The sequence below is a fragment of the Ammospiza nelsoni genome, chromosome Z, assembly GCF_027579445.1.
Source record: "Ammospiza nelsoni isolate bAmmNel1 chromosome Z, bAmmNel1.pri, whole genome shotgun sequence".
Classification (NCBI taxonomy): domain Eukaryota; kingdom Metazoa; phylum Chordata; class Aves; order Passeriformes; family Passerellidae; genus Ammospiza; species Ammospiza nelsoni.
The window spans coordinates 462,101-484,194 of record NC_080669.1 but is presented as its reverse complement, the minus strand read 5'-3'; the positions used below and the strand labels follow the sequence as shown (position 1 = coordinate 484,194).

Here is a 22,094-nt window from a genome sequence, read left to right as displayed (position 1 = left end):
CTGGCAGGGACCTGGGGCTCGGGGGAGTCAGGATCAACTCCCACCTGAGCTCTGCTGCACCTCTGCACTGCACAGGTACTGGAAAAATACCAATATAGCTGGGTGGGACGTGCCTTGGCTTGTCTGGCCCTTGCTGCTGAACCAAACAGCGGCAGCTGTGGTGTTTCACCCCACAGACACCTTTGGCTGGTGGGTGTGAGGTGTTTCACCCCACAGACACCTTTGGCTGGCTGAGTGTGTGGTGTTTCACCCCACAGACACCTTTGGCTGGCTGAGTGTGTGGTGTTTCACTCCACAGACACCTTTGGCTGGTGGGTGTGAGGTGTTTCACTCCACAGACACCTTTGGCTGGTGGGTGTGAGGTGTTTCACCCCACAGACACCTTTGGCTGGTGGGTGTGAGGTGTTTCACCCCACAGACACCTTTGGCTGGTGGGTGTGAGGTGTTTCACTCCACAGACACCTTTGGCTGGTGGGTGTGTGGTGTTTTAGCCCACAGACACCTTTGGCTGGTGGGTGTGAGGTGTTTCACCCCACAGACACCTTTGGCTGGCTGGCTGCTGCAGCTGAGCACGTGGAGACAAGTCCAGGCTTGAGGAGCTCAGGTTTCCCTTGGTGGAGAAGCTTCAAGGCCATGGTGAAGGAAAGGAGTCGGTTCTGATGGAGGGTTTGGATCCAGAGCTTTTGTTTGGCCCACAGGCCTCTGAATGCAGCACCAGCTCCAGCAGAACTCCCTGGGCCCGTGGTTGCTGCTCCTTTAACCCCGGGCAGAGGGGCAGGGAAGGGGCAGGGAGCCACCAAGCAGGGACAGGAGGGGACGGACAAAGGGACAAAGGACACCTGGATGGCCCAAGGTCCTCCAGGGGTGGAGGGCATCTTTGGAATTCAGCGCCCTTCTGGAATGCCAGGAGTGACAGACAGTGCTGGGAGGGGAAAGGAGAGGCTGACACACCTGGCTGGGAATCATCATGGGAGGGACCCGAGGTTCTGGGGTAAACCTGAAATGACAACCCAGCACCCAGGGATGTGCACAGGCACCGCTCTGAGTGCAGGACATGCACTCACCTCCAGAGAAGCCAGCTGGCCACAGCAACCACTGCAAACAACCCTCCTCCTGTCCGCCAGGTGTGTGCTGCTTTGGATACAGGCTCAAAGTGACTTCTGCTCAAAACACAGAATTCAAAACTGAAAAGGGGTGCACAACACAGCAACTGGGAAAAGAGCTGTTTCTATGTTATAAACAAGTCTTTTCAGGGGTGGAATTAACTTAGTATTTTTCCATAAGGCTAAAACTGATTTTCTTCTCAGTATCATCAGGAATTTTTCAATCAAGTAATAAATGAAGGTAAGCATAACTTATTTTTTGTTGCCAAGGACATGCTGAAGCAAAGCTAGACATCAGGTTTACAAATACTATGTATGTATATATCACAAATACCTCTGAAACAGGATGACATGGTCACCAGAACACCTGTGGCCCCACTGCTGAGTTTGCTAAACACAAAGCTGACAAATTTAGGGAGCTCTGTGATGGGATAACACTGCCACAATGAGAGTCCTCACATTTTTCTTGGGTGCCTTTCCAGATGCCCTTTCAGGGTATCAAGAGTCTCTAATTTAACTTGGGAGGGGAGAAGCTGCACCTCAGTGACACTGTGCTGTCACCCTCAGCTGCTCACTGGGGACAGGTACAGCACAGAGCACCTCACACAGCAGCAGGGTACAGATCATTCCCTTTTCACAACACTAGAGTATAAATGCATTACTTTTTCCTTTACTCTTGGCAGTGGTGATGCAGGAAAGAGAACATGATGCTGTTTTCAATTATGTTTGGAATGCAAGGAAATGAGGAACAAACCCATTCTCTTCATATTTCTCATGTAAAGTTTTATTTGCGTTAGTCCTTTGATAAAGCATTTTACTCTTACAAACCTTAAAACGACATGCTGAATTCCAGTGTACAAAAATAACTGTCTTTAAAAAAAAATTAATTTTAGCACAGTGTGACTGGAACCAAGTATGTTCTTCACGCTCCACTCCTTTTTCCTCCAGCACATGACAAGGAACAAGGACAGACTGCGTGGGAGAAGTAAACTGTGCTCCAGGCCCAGCTGCTCACTCCTGCTCTGCCGACCAGCTGGCCAGCACAGGGTGGATCCCCAAAGCTGAGCCCGGAGGGTGCGGGCTGGACGGCACTGCTGTGGGGAGGGAGGGGGCACTGCTGCACCGCAGGGCACAGAGCGAGCCCGGGCTGTCCCTGCCGGGGAGGGAGCTGCCCAGGCCCTGCTGCTGCCTGAGGGGGTGTGCTCTGCACCCACCCTCCTGCTTTCGTGCCCAGATCTCCTGGCATTGGCCCCAGAGGCGCTGCGCTCCAACAGCACAGCCACAGCTCACTGCTGAGCGAACGAACCCTGCCAAGCCCAGCGTGCCCCCACAGCCCCAGGCAAGGAAAACGAATGTACAGCACGTTGTAGAAGCCCTGGCAGGAGCTCTGGGTGCTGCTGCCAGGGGTGCCCCACAGAGATGGAGAGGTGCCCGTGGCTGTGGAGACGGACAGCGAGGGTGGTGGTGCCCAGCAGGCCGGGACAGGGACAGACTCCAGTTCATGTGCTAGCAGAGGGACAGGAGTAAAGAGAAGGCAGAGCCAGAGCAGGGAATGCCAGTGCTACCTGCCATCACCAGGATTTCTGCTTGGACTTCTTCTTCCTCTGTTTTATAAGGAACAGATTGTCCCTGCTGTCAGGACTGGCAATTTTCTGCTTTTTCCAATTCTTCTTCCTTTTGGCACCTTCTGGGGGCTGGTGCACGCTGAGAGCCTTGCAGCCTGGGGGTGCCTGGGGCAGGGCCCTGCGTTGGGCCCTGCTGCCCTTGCAGCCCTGCTGCTTGTGCCCCCGAGGGAAATCCTCAGGGTCTCCATGGATCCCAGCAGCCCTCCTCTGCCTCTCCTCCTGGGCCTTCTTCACCCGCTTCACCTTCATCTTCTTGTGCTGCTTGCTGCTCCTGCGGGGCTGGCCCTGCTGCTCTTTCCAGAGTTTGCTCTTTTTCTTGTGGCTGGGCACCTCGAGCAGCTCCTCCTGCAGGGGTGTTTCGGGCTGCTCCGGCAGGAGGCCAGCTTCCTGCAGGTCTGCAAAGCAGAGGGGATTACTGGATTATTTCAGTACCTAACAACCCTACAGCTGGGCACCTGAGCCATCACACCTCTCCTCTGTATGAAGTTAAACAACAATTTATCTCTGGCAGATTTCTTCACCGTGGGTTTTTTCTGTCATCAGGCTAGAATCTTAGCAAATCGTGATTTAATCCCCTTCTTCCTATTTCATGGCACTTTTAATGTCAGCAGATTTTTCAGAATTAAAACATCTGACAATGCTCTCTGAGTGACTTTGACACAGTCAATTTCCATGATAGACATAGATGAGTAAAGTCACAAATCTTTTACTACCAACAGGCTACCTGTTCAAATCCACACAGCTTTTCCCAACACATGGAAGTAATCCCACAATGCTTCCAAAAAGCACAAACACAGGCTGGAAGGTGGGAGAGATGTCCCAAACCACACTGTACCTGCCACCTTTCTTTTCAACCTGTTGGCTCTCCTCCTGATGTCGCACTCATCATCGTAGTAGTAGACGAAGGGAGAAGTGGGGAACATGTTCCCCTGCATCCTCTTCTCTGAGCACTCCTGCAAAACACATTCAGGTCACTAGAGCTGCCTGAGGTGGGATTTCCTGGAGTGAAATGGGCCAGGCCTGCAGGTTCTGCTCTGTCCTTGTGACATTCTCGTGACCAGCTCGTGATTCTCCTGCACACACTGGTGCTGTCTGAGCACACAGAAGGAATTTCCTGCCGTTCCCTCACACCTGTACTACGCACAGGACGGGCCGTGATGGCCAGGTGCAGACAGGCGCACACCAGGTGAGCTGCTGGCAGAGCTATTGGGCACAGGGACAGGGCAGTCCTGCTGCCAGGCAGGACCCAGCACTGCTGTGTGCACACACCTGGCCCCTCAGAGGCACACACAGGGCCCTGGCAGGGCAGCCTGGCACCTGGGATCCTTGGCACGAGGCTCCTGCAGCCCAGAGGGGACAGGGGAGCAGCCAGAGCCCGCTCACAGCCAGGGTGGGTGTCACTGTGTCACTGTGTGCCACCCCCTCACAGGGACAAACCACAGGCAAAGCCTGCTGCAGGCTGCTGTCAACACATCACAGTGCAGGGGTAGGGTTAGGGTTTTCTGTTTCTAACGAAAGGGGAGAAAGAAGAGCAGGGTGTCAGAACTCAGTACATCCCTCAGGGTGTCCAGAGTTGCCAGGACCCTGCCAGGGGGCTCAGAGACCCTGGCACACAGCCCAGAACACCTGTGGGTTTGATTACAACCCATGGAGCAAATTACCAGCTTTATGTGAAGACCTGAAAGCCACAGAAGTTTAAGTAGTGTAATAATAAAATTATCACAAGGTGAAAAAGTAGATTTTAAGGTTTTTAGAACAGGGGTTTTAAGGACAAGATGGAGGGAATTGGGCGTGTCCAGCCTTTCTTCTTCTTCTTCTCTACCTCCATCTTCTGCTGTGATGTTGGCACTTTGGGATTGGTTTAGAGTAGAAGCTCCCTGTCTAACACAGGTGATGGGTATTGGAAAGTAACTGTAAACATGTTATGCGTAGTTTGTGGTATAAAGAGATAACACCACCTCAGGGGCAGGCAGAGTGCCTGGAATTGTCCTGCTGGATGGACCTGGGCAGGCCAGGAGAAAAATTTTTATAGATAAGAAACAATAAACAACTCTGAGACTGAGAACTGAAGAGCTCTGACTCCTTCTTCAAACGTGGGGCCCGAAACAGAGACTGTTGACACGTGTCAGGGCTGCAGCAACCTGCGACCTCCCGAGAGCAGGAGAGCCCTGAACAGAGAGCTGGGGCCAGGCTGACTCTGGCATCATGTGCATGCCAGCCTATTCCCCAACACCTGCAACAGGAATGTAAGTTTTTCACTGCTGTGCACGCAGTTTGATCCACGTCTTGAGAGCCAGGCTAACAGGAACATTTCCTATGATTCTGCCTTTTATCTGGGTACCATGATATTGACAGGTGCTTCATTCTCCTTTATCCTCCTTGTAAATTGTCTGTTACCTGCTGTGCTTTGCTTCACCATTTTTCTCTTCTTAGATACTGCCGAGATCATAGAAACACAGAATCGCACAACGGCTTGGCTTGGTAGGGACTTTAAAGATCATCCCATCCCATCCCAGCCCATCTGTGGGCAAGAACACCTTCCTGCCACTGCCCCAGGTGCTCCAAGCCCTGTCCAGCCTGGCCTTGGGCACTGCCAGGGCCTGCCCTGTGCCAGGGCCTGCCCACCCTGCCAGGGAACGATTCCTTCCTGACAGCTGCTCTAACTCCACTGTCTGTCACTGTGAAACCATTCTAGCAGCACCTGGGCCTCTCCCATCTGCAGGAGCTGTCAGGAGCTCTCACTCACCTGATGCCTGCACCACGGCACCAGCAGCTTTCCTGCGTGTGCTGCTGCTGCCCCTCAGTGCCACCCTGGCAGCCCCTGGCCCTGCCTGCTCCTCTGTCCCTCCAGAGGCACAGCACATCACAGATGCAGTTTTGATGTGTTTTGCATTTCTCAGCTTCTTTTTGGTATTTGCTTGCCTGAAATTTAGTGAAGAACCAGTTTTCCTGCATGTGTTTTGCCTGTTTTTGGGAATGGTTGTGCACATGGGAAGATCTCGTATCTCTGTCCCCCTGTGTTGCTGTTGGCCTATCCCCTTTCACTCAGCCCTTGCTCAGGCTGTTTCTGCAACTTGTACACTACTACAAATATTTATTATCTTCCTGAACTTTGAGAGACATAAAATGTCCACAAGTTGCTTTCCTCCCTTTCTGATTTTGTACAGTTCCTACCAGTTCCAATCTAAGTATTTACTATCAGCTCCTCATACATAATTTCTAATTATTTTTACATCAGCCTTAATAATGACTTAAATAATCGATTTACAGCAACCCTAATAATTACTCATTACTCTTACAACAGCCTTGTATCTATGTGTGTCTGTCTTCCTCCAGTGCCATTTTTTGGACAGTTTAATAAAAGTGAACCAAACTAAAGGCCCAAACTTTTAACAAAATGCACTGGATAGTTGAATGGGCTGACACACAAGAGCAGGCAGAAGGGAAGAGAGGAATTTGCTGGCAATTTGCTGTTTCTAAGCCACAGGAAAAAATAAGCTTAACCCATCCAATGCATGATTAACATTCCTTTTCTAGAATATTTGTGGCTTGGCTCCTGCACTTATTCCATAAAAGAACAAACCCTATTATTGGCTCTGTATTGGTAAGTGCAGGTACTGAAGCCACTTAAGGCTCATGATGTCTCCTTTACCAGGCTGCACCTTACAGAAGGACAATGCTTAAATTAGGTCAGATGTTGACCTAAACCAGGAAACTACAAGTAAGGATCATCACAAGGCAGGCAGGAATTGAAGATTCCCAAAACAGCACTCAAATAGTTGAGCTGAGTGTGGTGAAAAACCTGACACAATGTTGAATGTGGGGAAAAAAAGAAAGGGGGAAGAAAAGCTGTATCCAGCAACTGTTTCCAATGAATATTCTTTCTCCCAGGCAGTCTCAAATCAATGAACCTCCCTAGGAGAGATAGCAGCTGTTACCTGCCTCTCTTTCTCTAAATTAGGTGGGTGGGATCCCTTTACGCACTGGCCTCCCCCGAGGCTGGTCACACTCCTCTTGTGTCACACACACCAGTGTGGCTCTTGCAGCTCTTCCCTCCAGCCCCACACAGACAGCGTGTGCTACAGAGGGATAATGAGATGAGTGACTCTCACAATTAAAAGATAACTATCGTGTGAATATTAAGAGAAGCTTTAGTGATGTACAGTTATGTACAGTTACGTTATTGCAGTTTAGATGTCCTCTGTTCTCCCCATAGTTCCCTTTCCCCCCTGTACTGTTGCCATCACATAGCCAAGGCTGTCTAGGACAGGTACAAAGAAGCTGCACAGGTGTCCCTTGCATGGGGCAGGGGGGAATGGCAAAGCTTGGGGGTGCTTAGGGCGTGCAGATGGCAACACCTGACCTGCAATCCAGTGACAAGAAAGCAGTTTCCACTGATAAATGGCAAAGAAGAGCGAACTGACAGAATTTGGGAGGGGCCAGGGCTGCCTGATGGAACCCCAGGGGTATAAAAGACTGAGCACCCATCTTGCAGATGAACCCGCCACGCGGAGTGCACGAGGGGCAGTTCCCAGCACTGCAGCTTTTTCCTGATGCAGCCCTGTGCTGTGTTTTTGCCCAGGTTCGGTAGGCCCGTGCCAGTCTCCGCGGGGAGCAGCTGTCTGTCCCGCCCGGGGATGGTCTGCCCCGGTGTGCCCAGACTCACGTATCCCAGGTGTCCCTGGCGGGAGCAGTTGTAGCAGTAGACGGAGACCGCGCGCTCCGAGGGCGAGGGCGAGGGCGAGGGCGAGCCGGCCGCCTGGATGGGTCCTGGCTTGGTCTGCAGGGGGAAACGGGCAACAGTTAGCTCTGGCAGTACTCTGAGCGCTGAATTAAAAATAAATTACAATTACATAAATACTATTTTATTAAGCCTAGATCAGTACATTCCTGCTTGCCGTTGGAATACTGAGTTTGAAAAAGCAGCAGCAGCTTGGCGCTACTGTAATTCTGTAGAGCGAGGTTCAGGCTGAGCATCACAAATGAGTTGGGAAGGGGCATCACTGGCATCTTGTCCACCAGGCCGTGTTATTTCAGCTCTGAATGCAAACTGCTCATTTACCTGTCCCCTCCTCCTTGTGTGCCAGCCCCTCTCCTCTCACAGGGGCTGTCAGACACGCCTGGGGAGGCACAATGCCATGGCCACAGAGGGAATAGGACACCAGTCCCATATTCCACAGCACAGACATGTAGAGTTAGGCATTCCTGTAGTTAAATTTTGTAACAATGGTTTTTCAGGCCGTAGATCTCAGAGAGAGGCCGAGTAGGAATCTATGATAGAATTTGTTTTATTTTTAGGGCTGTGTTTTGTTTTAGGGGGGTGTTTGCTGGCACAGGCAGGCACCAGGACTGGCAAGGGATGCAGGAATCCTGCCCAAAAGCTGTGGGGCTTAGGAGCCACCTTACTGAACTCTGCGTGTTTCCTTCTCTCTGGGGCTAAAGAGGCATGGAAAAGTGGCCTTGATTTCACAGAAAATTGTAGCATTTGGCAAAGCTCGTTGCAGGAATGGCTTTTTTCTTTAAACGTGTGTTGCCATGCTCTTCTGCTGTGGGAGCCACTGGGCTCTCAGTCGGAGCCTCCAAAAGAATGACAGCAATGTTTGTAAAATAGGCAGGAACAAGAGGAACCTTCCAGTGTTGCTCTTTGTGAATCTGATCACACTTGCAGTGTCACCTTACTGTGAACTCCCCAGCCCTGGGTTTAAATGTGTGTTTCAGTCATGTTCCTTAGCTCACATGGTAGGGACCTGAGGGAAGACTAAGAAGACTGACACATCCAACAGTGATTTGTGACAAAAGGTGGGGAAACAAGGAAAGGGAAAAAGGACCACCTATAAAACAATCCGTGTATTTCCCATCCATGTCTCACAGTAAGAGGTCTCCAGCTAACAGCAGCGTGTAGCTGGCTCAGTTTTTCAGGTATTCCTTTACCATAAGTATGTAGAAGAGACAAGGAAATAAAAAACAACAAACTGAAATGCAAGCCCTTGCATAGTCCCTCTGGGGAAAAATCTGTCTGGTTTGTTTAGTGGATCAGTCACCATTATTGTGGGTAGATTTCAGCATGAGGAGTGTCCCCAGAAATCCCCTCTGCCTTGCACAGGGCTCCTGAAGAGCAGCAATGACCCTGTGAACGACACCTTCCTTTGCCCTCCCAGTGTGCAGAGCCTTGCCTGCATTAAATTTGTTTTCAAGGGGGATGCCCCTGGAGAGCACACCATGGGCACCCTGCTGGAGAGCTCTGCAAGGAACCTGCTGAGAACCAGCCATCACACTGCTCGGGTGTGAGAGCACACATTGGCACCCTGCTGGAGAGCTCTGCAAGGAACCTGCTGAGAACCAACCATCACACTGCTCGGGCGTTGCCAAGTGCAGCGTGGTGGCAGCATGTAGGCACAAACCCCAGGAATTATTTCAAACACACCATCCTTCACATTCCAAGATGTCCTGTGCTGAAATCGAAGAGCCTGACACCTTCACCTACAGAATGATATCCTCCAATGAAAAGAATTATGGCTTTGGTCATCATTATTGTTCTAAAGCTGAAAATTTTGCATTTCTGGCTGTAAAATCTGCACCCAGTTCTCAGCACTTTTTACAGGAAAGACAAGCTCCTTGAGGAGCAGCTCTGCAGGGACCTTGTGTGGGCCCCTACACCAGAACCTGGCCATGAGCAGATGTGGGGGGTTCCCCCAGTGTGGAGGCCTTTGGGCTGACACACATCCTACCCCATCCTCCCCTCCCAGGGCAGCTCCCCTGCCCTTCTTGCTTTTATTTAGTTAACGCAAAAGGTCACATTTAAGGAAAAAAATTAAACTGAACACTTGCAGGTCAGATTACAACTCTACATAACTTTACTCTTCTCCCAAGCCAACCAAAAAAGGAAACCTGCATGTTATAAACCCTCTGTTTTCTTATTATTTAAGACTTAAAAAAGCACCTAAGGATTCAGCCATATGGGTACAAAATAAACTATTCATCAACACAGCTTCTTTATGTTATAGGGGTTTTTTTTTGTTAAAAACATTTAAATAATCTATATTTGTAGGGTGATATCTTGGAGATTACTTCACTATCAATATATAGAAGTAATAACCTGGTAGATAGCATTACCTATGAAAGGTCCATCCCATCTGCTATTCTTGCTGAAAGCTTTTCATGCACCAGTAAACTCAGTAAATATCAGAAGATAAAGCATAAGCCTACCACGCCATGGATTTACTTCTAATGTCTCCTCAAAGTGCAGCCTGATGCAACGATTACAAATGATTTTTCTTCTAATGTCATTTTACATAACCCTTTTTTCTGCATGAGTAGTTAGTGCAGAATGAATGAATGAATGCCATTAAAACAGTTAATCATTATCTGGGACACTGGCCTTCCTCCCTTCTGAACCAGGAATCTCCATGACAAAGGCCAAGAGATCAAAATGCCAGGGCTGCCTCTCTGGCCTATTTCTGACAGTAATTTTTTATGCAAATGGCCCTGCTGGGCAGCTCCCTCGGTGACCTTGAGCTCCCCTTATCTGCACTGACTTTGATCCGACCAGGGCTCCCTTTTACAAAGCTCACTGCTACTTAGGGTCTGCAATCTGGCTAAATCTCACTAATTAAGGAAAATCATCTGACCTCTATTTTGCGTGTTTCCCTGCTCTCCCTGTTTTGTGCTGCAGGGGCATTGCTGCTGGGGGGGAGGAGAGGCCAGACCCCTTTGTGCAGCCCCAATGCCCCCGTTGGGCCAAGGCACCTCTGCAGGCTGTGCCAGAGCCAGTGCGGGACAGTGTGACGTGTGGTGTGTCATGGGCTGTGCCATGGGCTGTAACATGCAGCATGTGCAGAGTGTGATGCGTGGTGTGACATGGGCTGTGACAGGTGGTGTGGCATGTGCTGTGACGTGTGCTGTGACACGCAGCAGGTGCAGAGTGTGACGTGCGCTGTGTCCAGGCTGTCCCACGTGCTGTGACACGCACGTGCAGTGCGATGTGTGGTGTGACATGTGCAGTGTGACATGTGCAGGCTGTGTCCAGGCTGTCCCACGTGCTGTGACACGCACGCGCAGTGCGATGTGCGACGGCGGCCGGGCCCCAGCTGCGCAGGGAGAGCTCCTGCACACACACTGGACCCAAAGCCTGGCACGAGGAAAGCCTTCCAGCCTGCTCCTGCACCCGCGGAGCCCACCCTGACACATGAACCAAACGCAGATGAGAGAGTTCCCAGGGCCAAGGAGACAGCTGGATGGAACCAAGCCATTGCCCATGAACCCACCAGCTGCCCCCTGCTTGATGAAGCCTTGCTCTGAGGTGCTCTTGGCTGGTCACATCCAACATCAGTTTCGACACCTCTGAGATTGGCAGGGAATAATTTTACTCTTTCTACCACTTTGCGCACCACGGTGAAGCGCAAGCGTTGCAAACCACCAAAGGTTGTGTTTGCAACTCAACAAGACCAACGTGGCCTGGCTCTGGGAGCAAAACCCATTCTTAACAACATTTCACAACTCCCTAGAGCCACTGCAAGGCGATCACTGAGTGAATCATCACGCGCTGTGACTGCAGGCTGGAGCTGGGCACAGAAAAGGTCACAGCAGCTCCATCACGGAAAAATATACATTTACTTTCCCCTACAAATTATCATAATCTACTGGCATGCCAGCAGAAACAATGGCACGTTAGCATCATTCCCTTATATTCCAAATTGCCAATATAAGGTATCATGTAATATTGTAATTATACCCAGGGTTTTTGTTGTTGTTATTTTCTTTAACTGTGTCATGCACCCAGTAGACTTGCATTCCATTGGGTAATTCCTTAATTAGGCAGATTTTTGAAACAAGTATTATGTACACAACAGACCGGAACGTCTCCTTTGGAGTCTTCCCAGTCTATCAGGTGATTGCATCATTAAGCCACACATGCTACGTAGTAAAAATCCTTATGAAAATTCATGAAAGAAACACACTGAGCTTGGTGCATGCTAATAAACAAGAAACATACAAATTTAGTATTTTAACTTTTAATCCCCCTAAACTCCAAACAATTACAAATGAAATAATTTCTTCACTGAATTTTATTTCTTTTTTTCAGCTATCTAATAAAACCTTTCTCTTCCCACAGGAGTTGTGGAGGTCCAACCTGAGCATCTTCCCACAAATTACGCTTTACTAAATGTGCTCCTGACATCTGGACATCACCAAAACACAGTGAAATAAATAAGAAAAAAGAAAAAGTGATCTCACTTATCTTTTAGGGCTTTTTTTCTTTTCTTTTCTTTTCTTCCTTTTTTTTATTTTATTTTTTTATTTTTAAGCCATGATACACATTAAATTACCAGTTAATTAATCGAATTTTAATTTTTGATTGTACAGTCTGGGAAACCAAAACCTTTCCCAGAGGAAGAAATTTAGCTTGCCCGGTCCACAGTACGAGCACTGTGAAGTGATCTCTTTCTACAGAAATAAGACATTTCTACAATGCATTTTAAAGAGATGCAAATAGCATCTACAATTGACTGTGTGAAGACGCTAAAGGAAGAGACAAAACGTACAGTATTATGTATTTAAAATAAATGAATGCAATCTTTTAATACTCTCACAAGCAGAAGAGAAAACCCTAAAATATTAATACAAAAAGTCTTCTCTAAGAAACGGACAAAAACCCCTCAAGTTCACAGAGAAAATGAATGTATGCAAGATAGTGAGGATAACAACAATACAATCCCTGAATGCCTCAAAATCTTCATGGTTTAAAAGGCATCCCAATTTTCTCCAAAGGTGGTGGCATCTCTCTAGCTGTCCATGGCTAATTTTACAGGGAATGCAAAATGTTATTTAAAAACGATGGCGCATTAAACTCTAACTGTTCCTGATGTGGCTCTCAAACTACAAACCTATCTCCCCTTCTATTTTAATTTTAAAGTAAGTTAGCGAACACTTCGTTCCTAATCCCTGGGGACTATCTGTATGGTGACACAAACGCGCAAATTTATGACAGTAACATAAATGCTCCTCCGAAGTAATGTGCAACATTAAGTGAAATCGTTTCCTGGAAAGATATTATAGGTATCTATATTTTATTTGCCATCTTAAACATATCTGGGTCTTTATGACCTTATTTTTAAAATGTATTTCCTTTTTACATTTCCTGGTGCAAATGGACTGCATAAATAAGCAATGTGCTATGAGGCTTCAGACTAGCCGATAAACCCTTTCAATTTTCATGCCAGCTTCTTCTTTTGTAATTCAAATCTGGCTGAAAACTGGCAGCTCTGAAAACTGAAACAAGCACTGCCACAAATACCTTGTAATGCTATCGACCTTGTCTGCCCATGCAGTGAGAAAGGGGGATGCATATGTGTCTGCAGTCATCCAGATAACACAACTCATTTTTTTGGGGGGATAACAGAAGCTGGACCCGAACCGCGCACCCAAAGCAGTCATTACCAGGCAGGCTGGAGAATAAGTCTCTTCAAAATACACAGCGCATTTAAAAACCATATACAGGGCTCAGCCACTGCTTTCATTACCAATTTTAATTTAGCTCCTTCAGTTTGCTAGCCAGATAAACTCTTTAGTGCTGTTTTTTAATCTATTTGCCACATTTTATGTTTAAGATTATAGTAATATGGGACAGGAGAAGGAATCACTTTTGGAGGAAATAAAGAAATAGATCCGCTTATCGGCGCCCATCAGAAAGTTCATTAATCAGCCGGGCTTTGTGCCCCCTAAATTGAAAGGTTAAATAATCCTCTCAGGAATATTTCTCGGCACCGCCGCCAATTGTCCGGAGAGAAGCTGCCATTCACCGTGCTCCAGATCGGTGACAGGGTATTTTACCACCGTTTGGGCCCCAAACAATGACGGACAAATGGCCTGGCTCACAAAGAAACCTTTTAGTACACGGATGGAGAAAGGACCACAAGCTTTGAAGTGGGGTGGGGGAGGTGGGGAGAGCCTATGCGGAGAGGGAGGAGGAGGAGAGGAGAAGCAAAAGGAGGTGCAGGAGGAAGAGGAGGAGAAGGAGGAGGAGGAGACTCATGCACTGGGACATGTATATTTTATTTGAGTGTTTGTTAGGGGATTGCCCAAATGTTTATGTACATTGCTATATATCTATATATCTGCCGGGGCACGGCACCGGCTGCCCCCACGCTAAGCATATGCATAGTTACACATACATTTATACATTAATCTAAAAACAAACATTTGCAAAGCCTGTAAAATCAGAAGATGAACAGAACTGAAGCACAGTTATATTTATTAGCTAATACACGGGGGAGCCTGACAAACCTGAAGGTTTTAATTTTTACTGTCATTCTGGATGAGTTACAGCTTCCTTTCTCTCCCTTTAATCTTTATGTCATCTACTGATGGTCTCTCACCACTGCACGCAAAAGGATGAAGTACCGTGTCTGAATAAGTTTCTTAGGGGAGAACTCCTAATAGGTATTCCTTGATAAATAGACTCTTAATTTTTTTTTTTTTTTTTTTTTTTGGAAGTGGCTTCTAATCACAGCTAAAATGAAAGTAAACATGGGAAAAACTTTCAGTTCTGCTGAGGAATATGAGATGCCAAGTGAGCAGTCATCAGTTTACTAGAAGTGAGTTTTGGGGTACATTTTAAATAGATAATAATTGAACCTTTTCCCTTTAAACTCCCCAGCAGCTGGACTTCAGCATGCAGCATCCTTCACTAATGACAATTTCACAGAAGCACTTTCCTTACATTACCAACATGCCAACTGCACGTGGTAATGTTTATCCATTTTCTCATAATTTTTTCATGTGCTGTCCATTAAAGAGCATCATATTTATTCAGGAATAGCAGTTATTTGCACTTAGATTCATGACGAGTGACATTCATCCCAAATATGCCCTTGTGGAAATGTGTGACAGCTTGTATACAACCACTGACAAACAAAAGCTTCTCCATCGCCTTTTTGCACACCAATTTTTTAAAAATTGTTTTCAATTCCATGCAGTTTTTACTTTAATGGGACTTGGGACTTCCTGAATAGTATACAACTTCTAAAAATGGATCAGACCATATCAGATTTCTGCACTCTTACACCATGTAAATATGCTGTTGACCCAAACAGTTTCCTCCAGACCAACTTTTGATTATCTCAGTGCTATCATTTTTCCTCTCCTTCCTTTCTTCCTGAGGCTACCATCAAGAAATCAGAATGAATTTAACCAGCTCTCATCTGGCATCCAAACAGACAGAAACTGGGTATCTCATTCAAGTAATTTTAAAGGAAGAGATTTTTCAGGGTTATTGCACGGAAACCCTCCAGTGTCTGTACTCCCACACAGGTGCTCATCACTCCATTTTTTAAGTGCCAGAAGAAGTTATAAAAATTCATTAGAAACAGAAATAACAGCATAGTCAAGAAACAACACAAAAATAATTTCTATTGGCTACAAGGTGAGCAGAGACTACAGGTGGAAAACCTGCAAGTTTGAGGGGAGCCAAAAAGAAAAAAAGGAAAAGACAAGCCACTTTTGGAGCCAGGTGTTAGAAGAACTGAACGTGGCAGTGAGTGTCCTTCCCTCGTGAGTCGCTCAGCTGCTCTGGTGTAAAAACAAGGCTCTCCCTCACCAGCTGCCCAGTGTCGACGGAAGGAGACCCAGACATCGGTTTGATCATCACAGGCCCAATTTTATTGATTAGTACGGCGGGTTAAATACAGTTAATAATGAGCTTCATACATATTGCAAAAGTTGAGCTCAGGATTGGTTAGTTACATATCAGCACCTACGCCTACTTCTGCATTCCTATGGTTCTACTTTTGATACTTTGCACATATTCTCAGGATGTATTCAGGAATAATCTCTACTCCCTCTCCTCATGTTGCAGCAAGGTCACTGCTGACCTTTCCTTTTAGCTTGCTGACTGCTGGCTTTTCTCCTTCAGCTTAACCAGCAGCATTATTTCAGCGTGGCCTTTCTCAGCTAACCAATTATTAATAATACTCTCCACAGCCCAGCCCACAGCGGGCAGCACTGCCACCCCTGCACTGTGCAGACAGCCAGGCGCAGGGAAAGGGCCCTGTCAGCCACACACACACTCGAGTGCCCGTTTCTCCACGGGGGCTGTAGCCCATTGCTCGCACGGCTCTTGGGGTATGTTCATCGAACGGCAATGTAACCCAAATTCAGCATTAAAAAATGAGCCAACACCAAAGGCCCAGCCTCACTCCCCTGCAGCCCAAAATTCTGTGGGAAGCCTCCCTCTGTGGCCCCGGGTGGGTGGCACAGCGTGTGTGCACACACAGCGCAGCTCACACGCGCTTGTGAGGCTGCTCTGCCAGCACCTGCTCGTGGCTCCGTGCTCCTCACCACTCTGTGCGGGCCCTGCCTCCTTTAATTCCCTTTATACTGGGTTCTTCAAGACTTGAAATCAAAATCAGGATAATTCTGTCACGGGGATAGAAACTTTTCTATGCACATGACAGGACCTAACAAGATGTATTAATATCATTGACATGATAGACCCTCTTGGAATTAAATCAGTGAATATTTTTAGGGAACCCTAATCCGTAGATTATTAACATGATCGAGCATAACTTGAGGAAGTTACTGTCTTACCAGCAAGAGCTCCGGGCTGCTGTGACACACGAATCACCAGCAAGATGAACCACGCAGTGCAAGCAGATTTACTGACTTTTTATACTTTTTCCACTTTGCAATACAAAAACGCACAAAAATCCATTTTATGGCATTTATGCGTATTATGTACAACTGTGGATTTTTTCACATATTAAAATGTCTGTTAAATTTGCAGACGAGATTTTTGGCTTCCTACAGAATTTTGACACTGGTTCAAAGGTCTAACAAAACTTTAAAAAGACACCTTATTATCAAGTTTGGAGAAATTTTCAGGATGTAGGAGCTTTAATATGAACATTCATGATAGCATTGACAGCAGAAAGAGGGCATAGAATTTTTTTTCTCAAATATTTTTAAAACGCATTGGAAACCTCATTTTAGCTTGAAAATTCTATTATTTAGATGGTTAATGCTTTGAAATCATGATAATATCGTAAATGCTTGCATAAGTTCAGCTTTTCAAATGAAAGAAAAGAGAGGTGAAATTTTTAAACTGAATTTGTAAGCATTTAAGAAAAAAATAATCTTAATCCTTTCCCTTAAGAGAACTGCAGTTGAGCATACGAAGGGGAAATATTTCAGCAGCAAACCTTCCCTGATTATTCTCTTTGATTAATTACCCACTCACCCAACAGCTTTGGTGCATCACAAAAATAACCCAAACCTCTCTGGTTTTGGGTGTGCAGGGCTGGAGGGACACATGCCACCAAATGTCGTGGACTGCACAAAGAACGTCCGAGGCACACGGGAGTGAGCTAACCAGAGATTTGAAACAGTAAAATACATTCATTTCCATCCTCTGCTCTCCTCCACTTCCCTTTCACAGTGAAATTGGCTGCTTTTGCAGCAAACAGGGCCCTTGACACCACCTCAACACTGAAGCGGAGCCGGGGCTCTCTGAGCGGTGCCGCTCTCCAAGGCAAGCACCACAGCAATGCCAATTCTGGAACCCCAAAATCACAGAAATGGTCAGCCAGCCCAGCTCTCCATTCCACTCTCTCCCCATTTCCACACTGCTTCCAGAAATATACAGAAATACAATTTTCGGTCAAAATGTAATCTCTCTTTAACCCTCAATTTTAAAGCACCTTTTATTTTGTTTTCTGGGGAGCAGGTGCAGAAGAGCAGGAGACAGATAAAAGTCAGAGAAGCAGGACACTTCCTACCATGGTTACTACACGATGAAGGTGAGTGGCAGGTGGTACCCATGCTGCTGGAAGGTTCTGCATCCCACCCAAAATGTCCTTGCAGAAAATTTATACAAGGGTACTAACACTACTTCTTTTCCCCATCATAATCTAAATACACCTTTCAAATAAAAATTGGGAAAGAACTTTTAGCTAGCATTTGTACTGAAAAGCTATAGAATATGCTTTGAATTCATAAACCTAATAGTTATTTCAGGACTTGAAACTGTCTTTGTTTTCTGAAAAAAAAAAAAAAGCTATCAGACAGAATATCTTTTGTGAAATATGATTGCTGTACAATATATTTGGGGTTTAGGTTTCTGATAACCTCAAAAAAATCTGAAACTTGAAAGAGAGTGGGAACACAGCAAATTACAATTAGCAGGAGAAAATAAGCTGTAAAATTGGTTTGCCCACACACCAAGCTCCTCTGACCTGCTGGCTCTCTCCAGGAGAGCAGTGCAGGGCTGACAGCATGTCAGCAGCACCCCAGACACTCAAAACCTCTTGCAAGATGGGTCAGGTTTGGACAAGAGAGACTTTAAAACACAGAGAGTTTAAAACCAAAATATCTGCCTGTTGCTGGCCAAGGTCTGCCCAGCTCCTCCTCTGGCTATCAGGGCAAGCAGCCTCTCAAAGGGCAGGAAACCTTCATGAACCCAAGCACCTCCCAAGCAGGTATGTGGACACCCACCATCATGCTCCAGGTGCTTCTGTGCCCTGAAACCCTCAAGAGTCAGAGTCATTTTTACCTTAAATCCACAACGCCGCGAATTTTGAGCTGCCTTCCCTGTAAAATATCCTGCTGAATGGATACTGAAGCAATGGCATGAGGGCCCACTCTGAGATTCCAAAATATGAAAAATACATTGCCTATTTCACAAACAGACCTTTTTTCTGGGTGTTTTTTTTTTTTTTTTTTTTCCCTAGAGTTGCTAGAAATAGCCATGACACACCTGGAGAGAAACTGGCCAGATGCTGAAGCATTCCAGAGAAGCGCTGACCCCATGGCCTGAGGCTTTGTGTCATGGCCAGTGGAGCCAGCCCTGCGGCCATGTCACAGCCACAGCTGCATGGAAAACAGGCATTAACCTCCTCCCCAAAATGCTTCTAAAGCCATCCCTTCCCTCACTGTTCAACACCTAAAAAAATTTCTGGAAACCAAATATCCTGTCTCTCTCTCTCTCTCGCTTAAATATTTTTTGCCAGGGTTGTGTTATTTTTTATTTTTCCTTTCTGGAAGTCACAGCATAACAGAGAAATTGACTTCCAGGGATATGGCTTACATTTTCACTTCAGAAAAAAAGTAGTAGGCCACGAGGAATTTTAATCATGCACACAAAGAAACCTGAGCGCAACATTTAAACACAAAAGACGAATGTCCCTTCATGTCCTTCATACACGGGGCCAAATCAACCAGTTCCTGGTTCACCTTCCTTTATGTAAGTGGATTAAAAGTAAGATTAAAAAACTGACAAAAAGTGTGTTAAATGGTAGCTTCTGCTAATTAAAAATTCTGATGGTTCTAAAGCACTGTTGGTGGCCATCTTGCTCGGTGAGATTTCAAGAAGAAGAGGCCGGTGAAGGCAGGGCACAGGGGATGGAGCCAGCGTGGCTGGCTGGAGCGGCACCAGGGCACGAAGGGGCTTTTAAAAATGAGACATCCCTACAGAAAGAAAACACTCCGTCCCAGTGAGATTTATGTTTTAACACGCATATCAACGGCGAGAAACACCTTAGGAAAATAAAAAACTTGCTCTGCTCATTTTAGGGACAGAATTTCTTTACTCGGTTGTTATTTACTGAAGAAGACTCTAACACTTGCACAGTTCACTCCTGTTTGACTGAGGTGTCCTCATCCTGGTGCTGGACCGAACTGGCCACATCCCCTCCTGCATGGTACAAACCACTCTGACAATAAGATGTGGCGAGATTGGAGCCGGCCCGTTTCCATCTGACAAAACACGAAACACACTGAGCACCGTGCCCATGGCCGGCTGCCCCACCGGCGCTGCCATCCACACTCTGGGCCTTCACGGCACAAGTGCACCTCACACCCAGGGCAAAACACGGTCTCTAGGCACTGAAGAGAAATAAATTTCCTCTTTTTCTCCAGTGGTGTCATCTGCTGGATGGGTGCTACCACTAGCAGCAGCTTCAGCAGGCCGCTCAGGCCACAGAGGCCGCGCAGGCCGTGGGACGGGGCTGAGGCCGCAGCCGCTGGTCAGCCCAGGCCGCTGGTCAGCCCAGGCCACAGCTGCTGGTCAGCGCGGGCAGCCCGGCCCTCGGTGCCCCCCGGATGGCCAGCACAGAGCCCCAGGCTGCCCACAGCAGCAGCAGCAGCAGCAGAGGGGACAAGGGGGGCCCACTGAGGACAGCAGCAGCCATAGGCCGCACCACCGCAAGGTGCACGGGCAGCATGTCAAACTTGAGGGGAAATACTGTATTTTTTAAAGAATACACTACAAAACTGAAACAAACAGAAGACAATCATTGGGTGCCCTCTCACAAGTTTTTCCATCGATATTTTAGTGTGATTTAGGGTTTGTCTTTTTTGTTTTTTAGAGGGCTATAACCTGGCCTCCACTTAAAATGCATAATAAATATCACTACATTTATAGCTCAAATCTGAAGTGACAGGAGAAAGGGAATGAGAAAGAGGCCAGTGCTCTGAGGGTGAAATAACACTGCAGTGTGCACCCCTGTACCTGTAGGGTGCAGAGGGGACGATGTGACAGCATGTCTTGAGGAACATGGGCCGTGCTTCTTGGGATTTGTGGAGCACCTGGCATTTAGGAAGTCACAGTTTTAAGCAAAGCTTCCTCAAAACCCAGAACAAAGAGCTCAATAAGGCTTCCAAATGCCTTGTGCCCAAAAAAAATCACATGTATCATCACTGACACTCCAGCAAGCTATGGTCAAAACTGTTTTTCCTGACTCTGTCAAAGAAGTCTTTGTCCTGTTATTTGATTGACAATAACCCCTTTGATAAGCCTTAGTGGGTATGAACCAATTCACAAAATACACGAATAAAACTTGAAATGTATTTTGACAAATATAATTGCCCTTCTCTGATACAGGAGAAATACGGAGTGTAGTTGTGATGAAAATGATCTGTAAAAGTTTTAAATCACCGTCTTAAAGAGATTATTAAATAGTATTTTAAACCGCAGTGGGAGTTGGATTTTTCTGCTGACTTTGATTGGCTTTTTTTTTCATAATAATTTTAGCTAAAAGAGTTGAAAGAGTAAGTTCAAAGAAAGTACTTTCAGCCACTTATAAAGCTCTGATTATCACACAGCCCTTAGATTTAAGCTTCACTGCATGCCTTATGATAATCTTTTTTTCCATCAGAACGCAAATTAAAATATTCAATTTACAATCCTTTTTGCCAGTTCTTCATAAGATTCCTTGTGCTGGCAGTCTTTTTTGGCTGGAATAAGATGTTTCTGCCCATACAACAAATTATTTGCAATGTGCTCAAATTTGTCACCATGGCCAACGTCAACAAACCCCAGCACCATGCCCAAGCGCAGAGAGGGTTTGTTATTGAGTCATTGTTTGAGCGGCCCAGCCGCCATGCAGGGGCTCCGAGGAGTCAATAGATGGCAGTCCATCTCCTAGGAAAGTGACCCAAAATGAATGAAATAACCAACAGCCTCATGAAGGACTGATGGGGAAGGCCGGGTGGTTCCTCACCAGCGTTCACAGAAATTAACCAAGAACACTTTACAGGAGGCAAAACACTCAGACAAACTCTGTGACAGCCCTCTGCGAACGGTGCCCAAATCTGGTGTATTATCACCAAACCGAACGCCCCAGCTCCTCTGCACGTACGTGGACCTGCACATGTGGGATGCTCGCCATCAAGTTACCAAAACCAGTTTAACTCCAGTGCTTGTGCCCCTGGCTGAAGGGCAGGAAAAGCTCTCCTGTGGCCCCCAACAGCTGGGCAGCCTCTGTGGGCCATGACAGCATCAACACCACTTTTCTGTTAAACCTGTGGTATTTTTCCTAATGCTGCTCCCCTCTTTGTACCAAAATATGTAATTTTCCTACAACAGGAAAATTGTATGATAATTTCTATGGTGAAATACTACAGTGCTGATATGAGAGTAAAAAAACTTAGCTTTTTGTTACAATCCTACAGCTATATATATATCGAATATATTTAAACATAATATATAATTCTAGTTCTAATTTAGAAGTTTTGTCTCTTGACAGAACATTATTTACTTCTGCTCTGCTTCAGGCGCAAAAGAGAAAATTTAAAGGGAATAATAAAGCATAAATTGTAAATAATTCAGATAATGCAGATTTTTTTCATTTACTTGTTGCAAATATCAGCCATGTCTTTTACCATACAAATTTTTAAATTCCAGGCTTATCCAACTGCCAATGTAACTTTGAGCCAAAGGTACTCTTCCCATGCAAGAAATGAAGGGGTGCAAAGCATTTCCCACATGCCAGAAATGTGTATTATTTGCAGATAAACTGCAATTCACTGCAAAGTAAAAATCTTATTGGAAGTAAAAATTTATTGGAAGGTAGGGCCTGATGCAATACCAAGTAAT

At 46.4% G+C, this 22,094-nt stretch overlaps 1 protein-coding gene across 2 annotated transcripts in view; it reads right to left on the bottom strand.

Annotated features, from left to right (window-relative positions):
* Positions 1–1,883: 1,883 nt before the first annotated feature.
* Positions 1,884–22,094, bottom strand: part of ZCCHC7 (zinc finger CCHC-type containing 7) — a 94,534-nt gene continuing 74,323 nt past the window's right edge. For both annotated transcript variants that reach the window (XM_059492540.1, XM_059492541.1), the window contains 3 exons: positions 7,395–7,508; positions 3,564–3,681; positions 1,884–3,123 (listed from right to left, as the gene is read on the bottom strand). In XM_059492540.1, the coding sequence (XP_059348523.1) occupies positions 2,675–3,123; positions 3,564–3,681; positions 7,395–7,508 (681 nt within the window). In that variant the 3' untranslated portion in view covers positions 1,884–2,674. The remainder of the gene's footprint in view (positions 3,124–3,563; positions 3,682–7,394; positions 7,509–22,094) is intronic.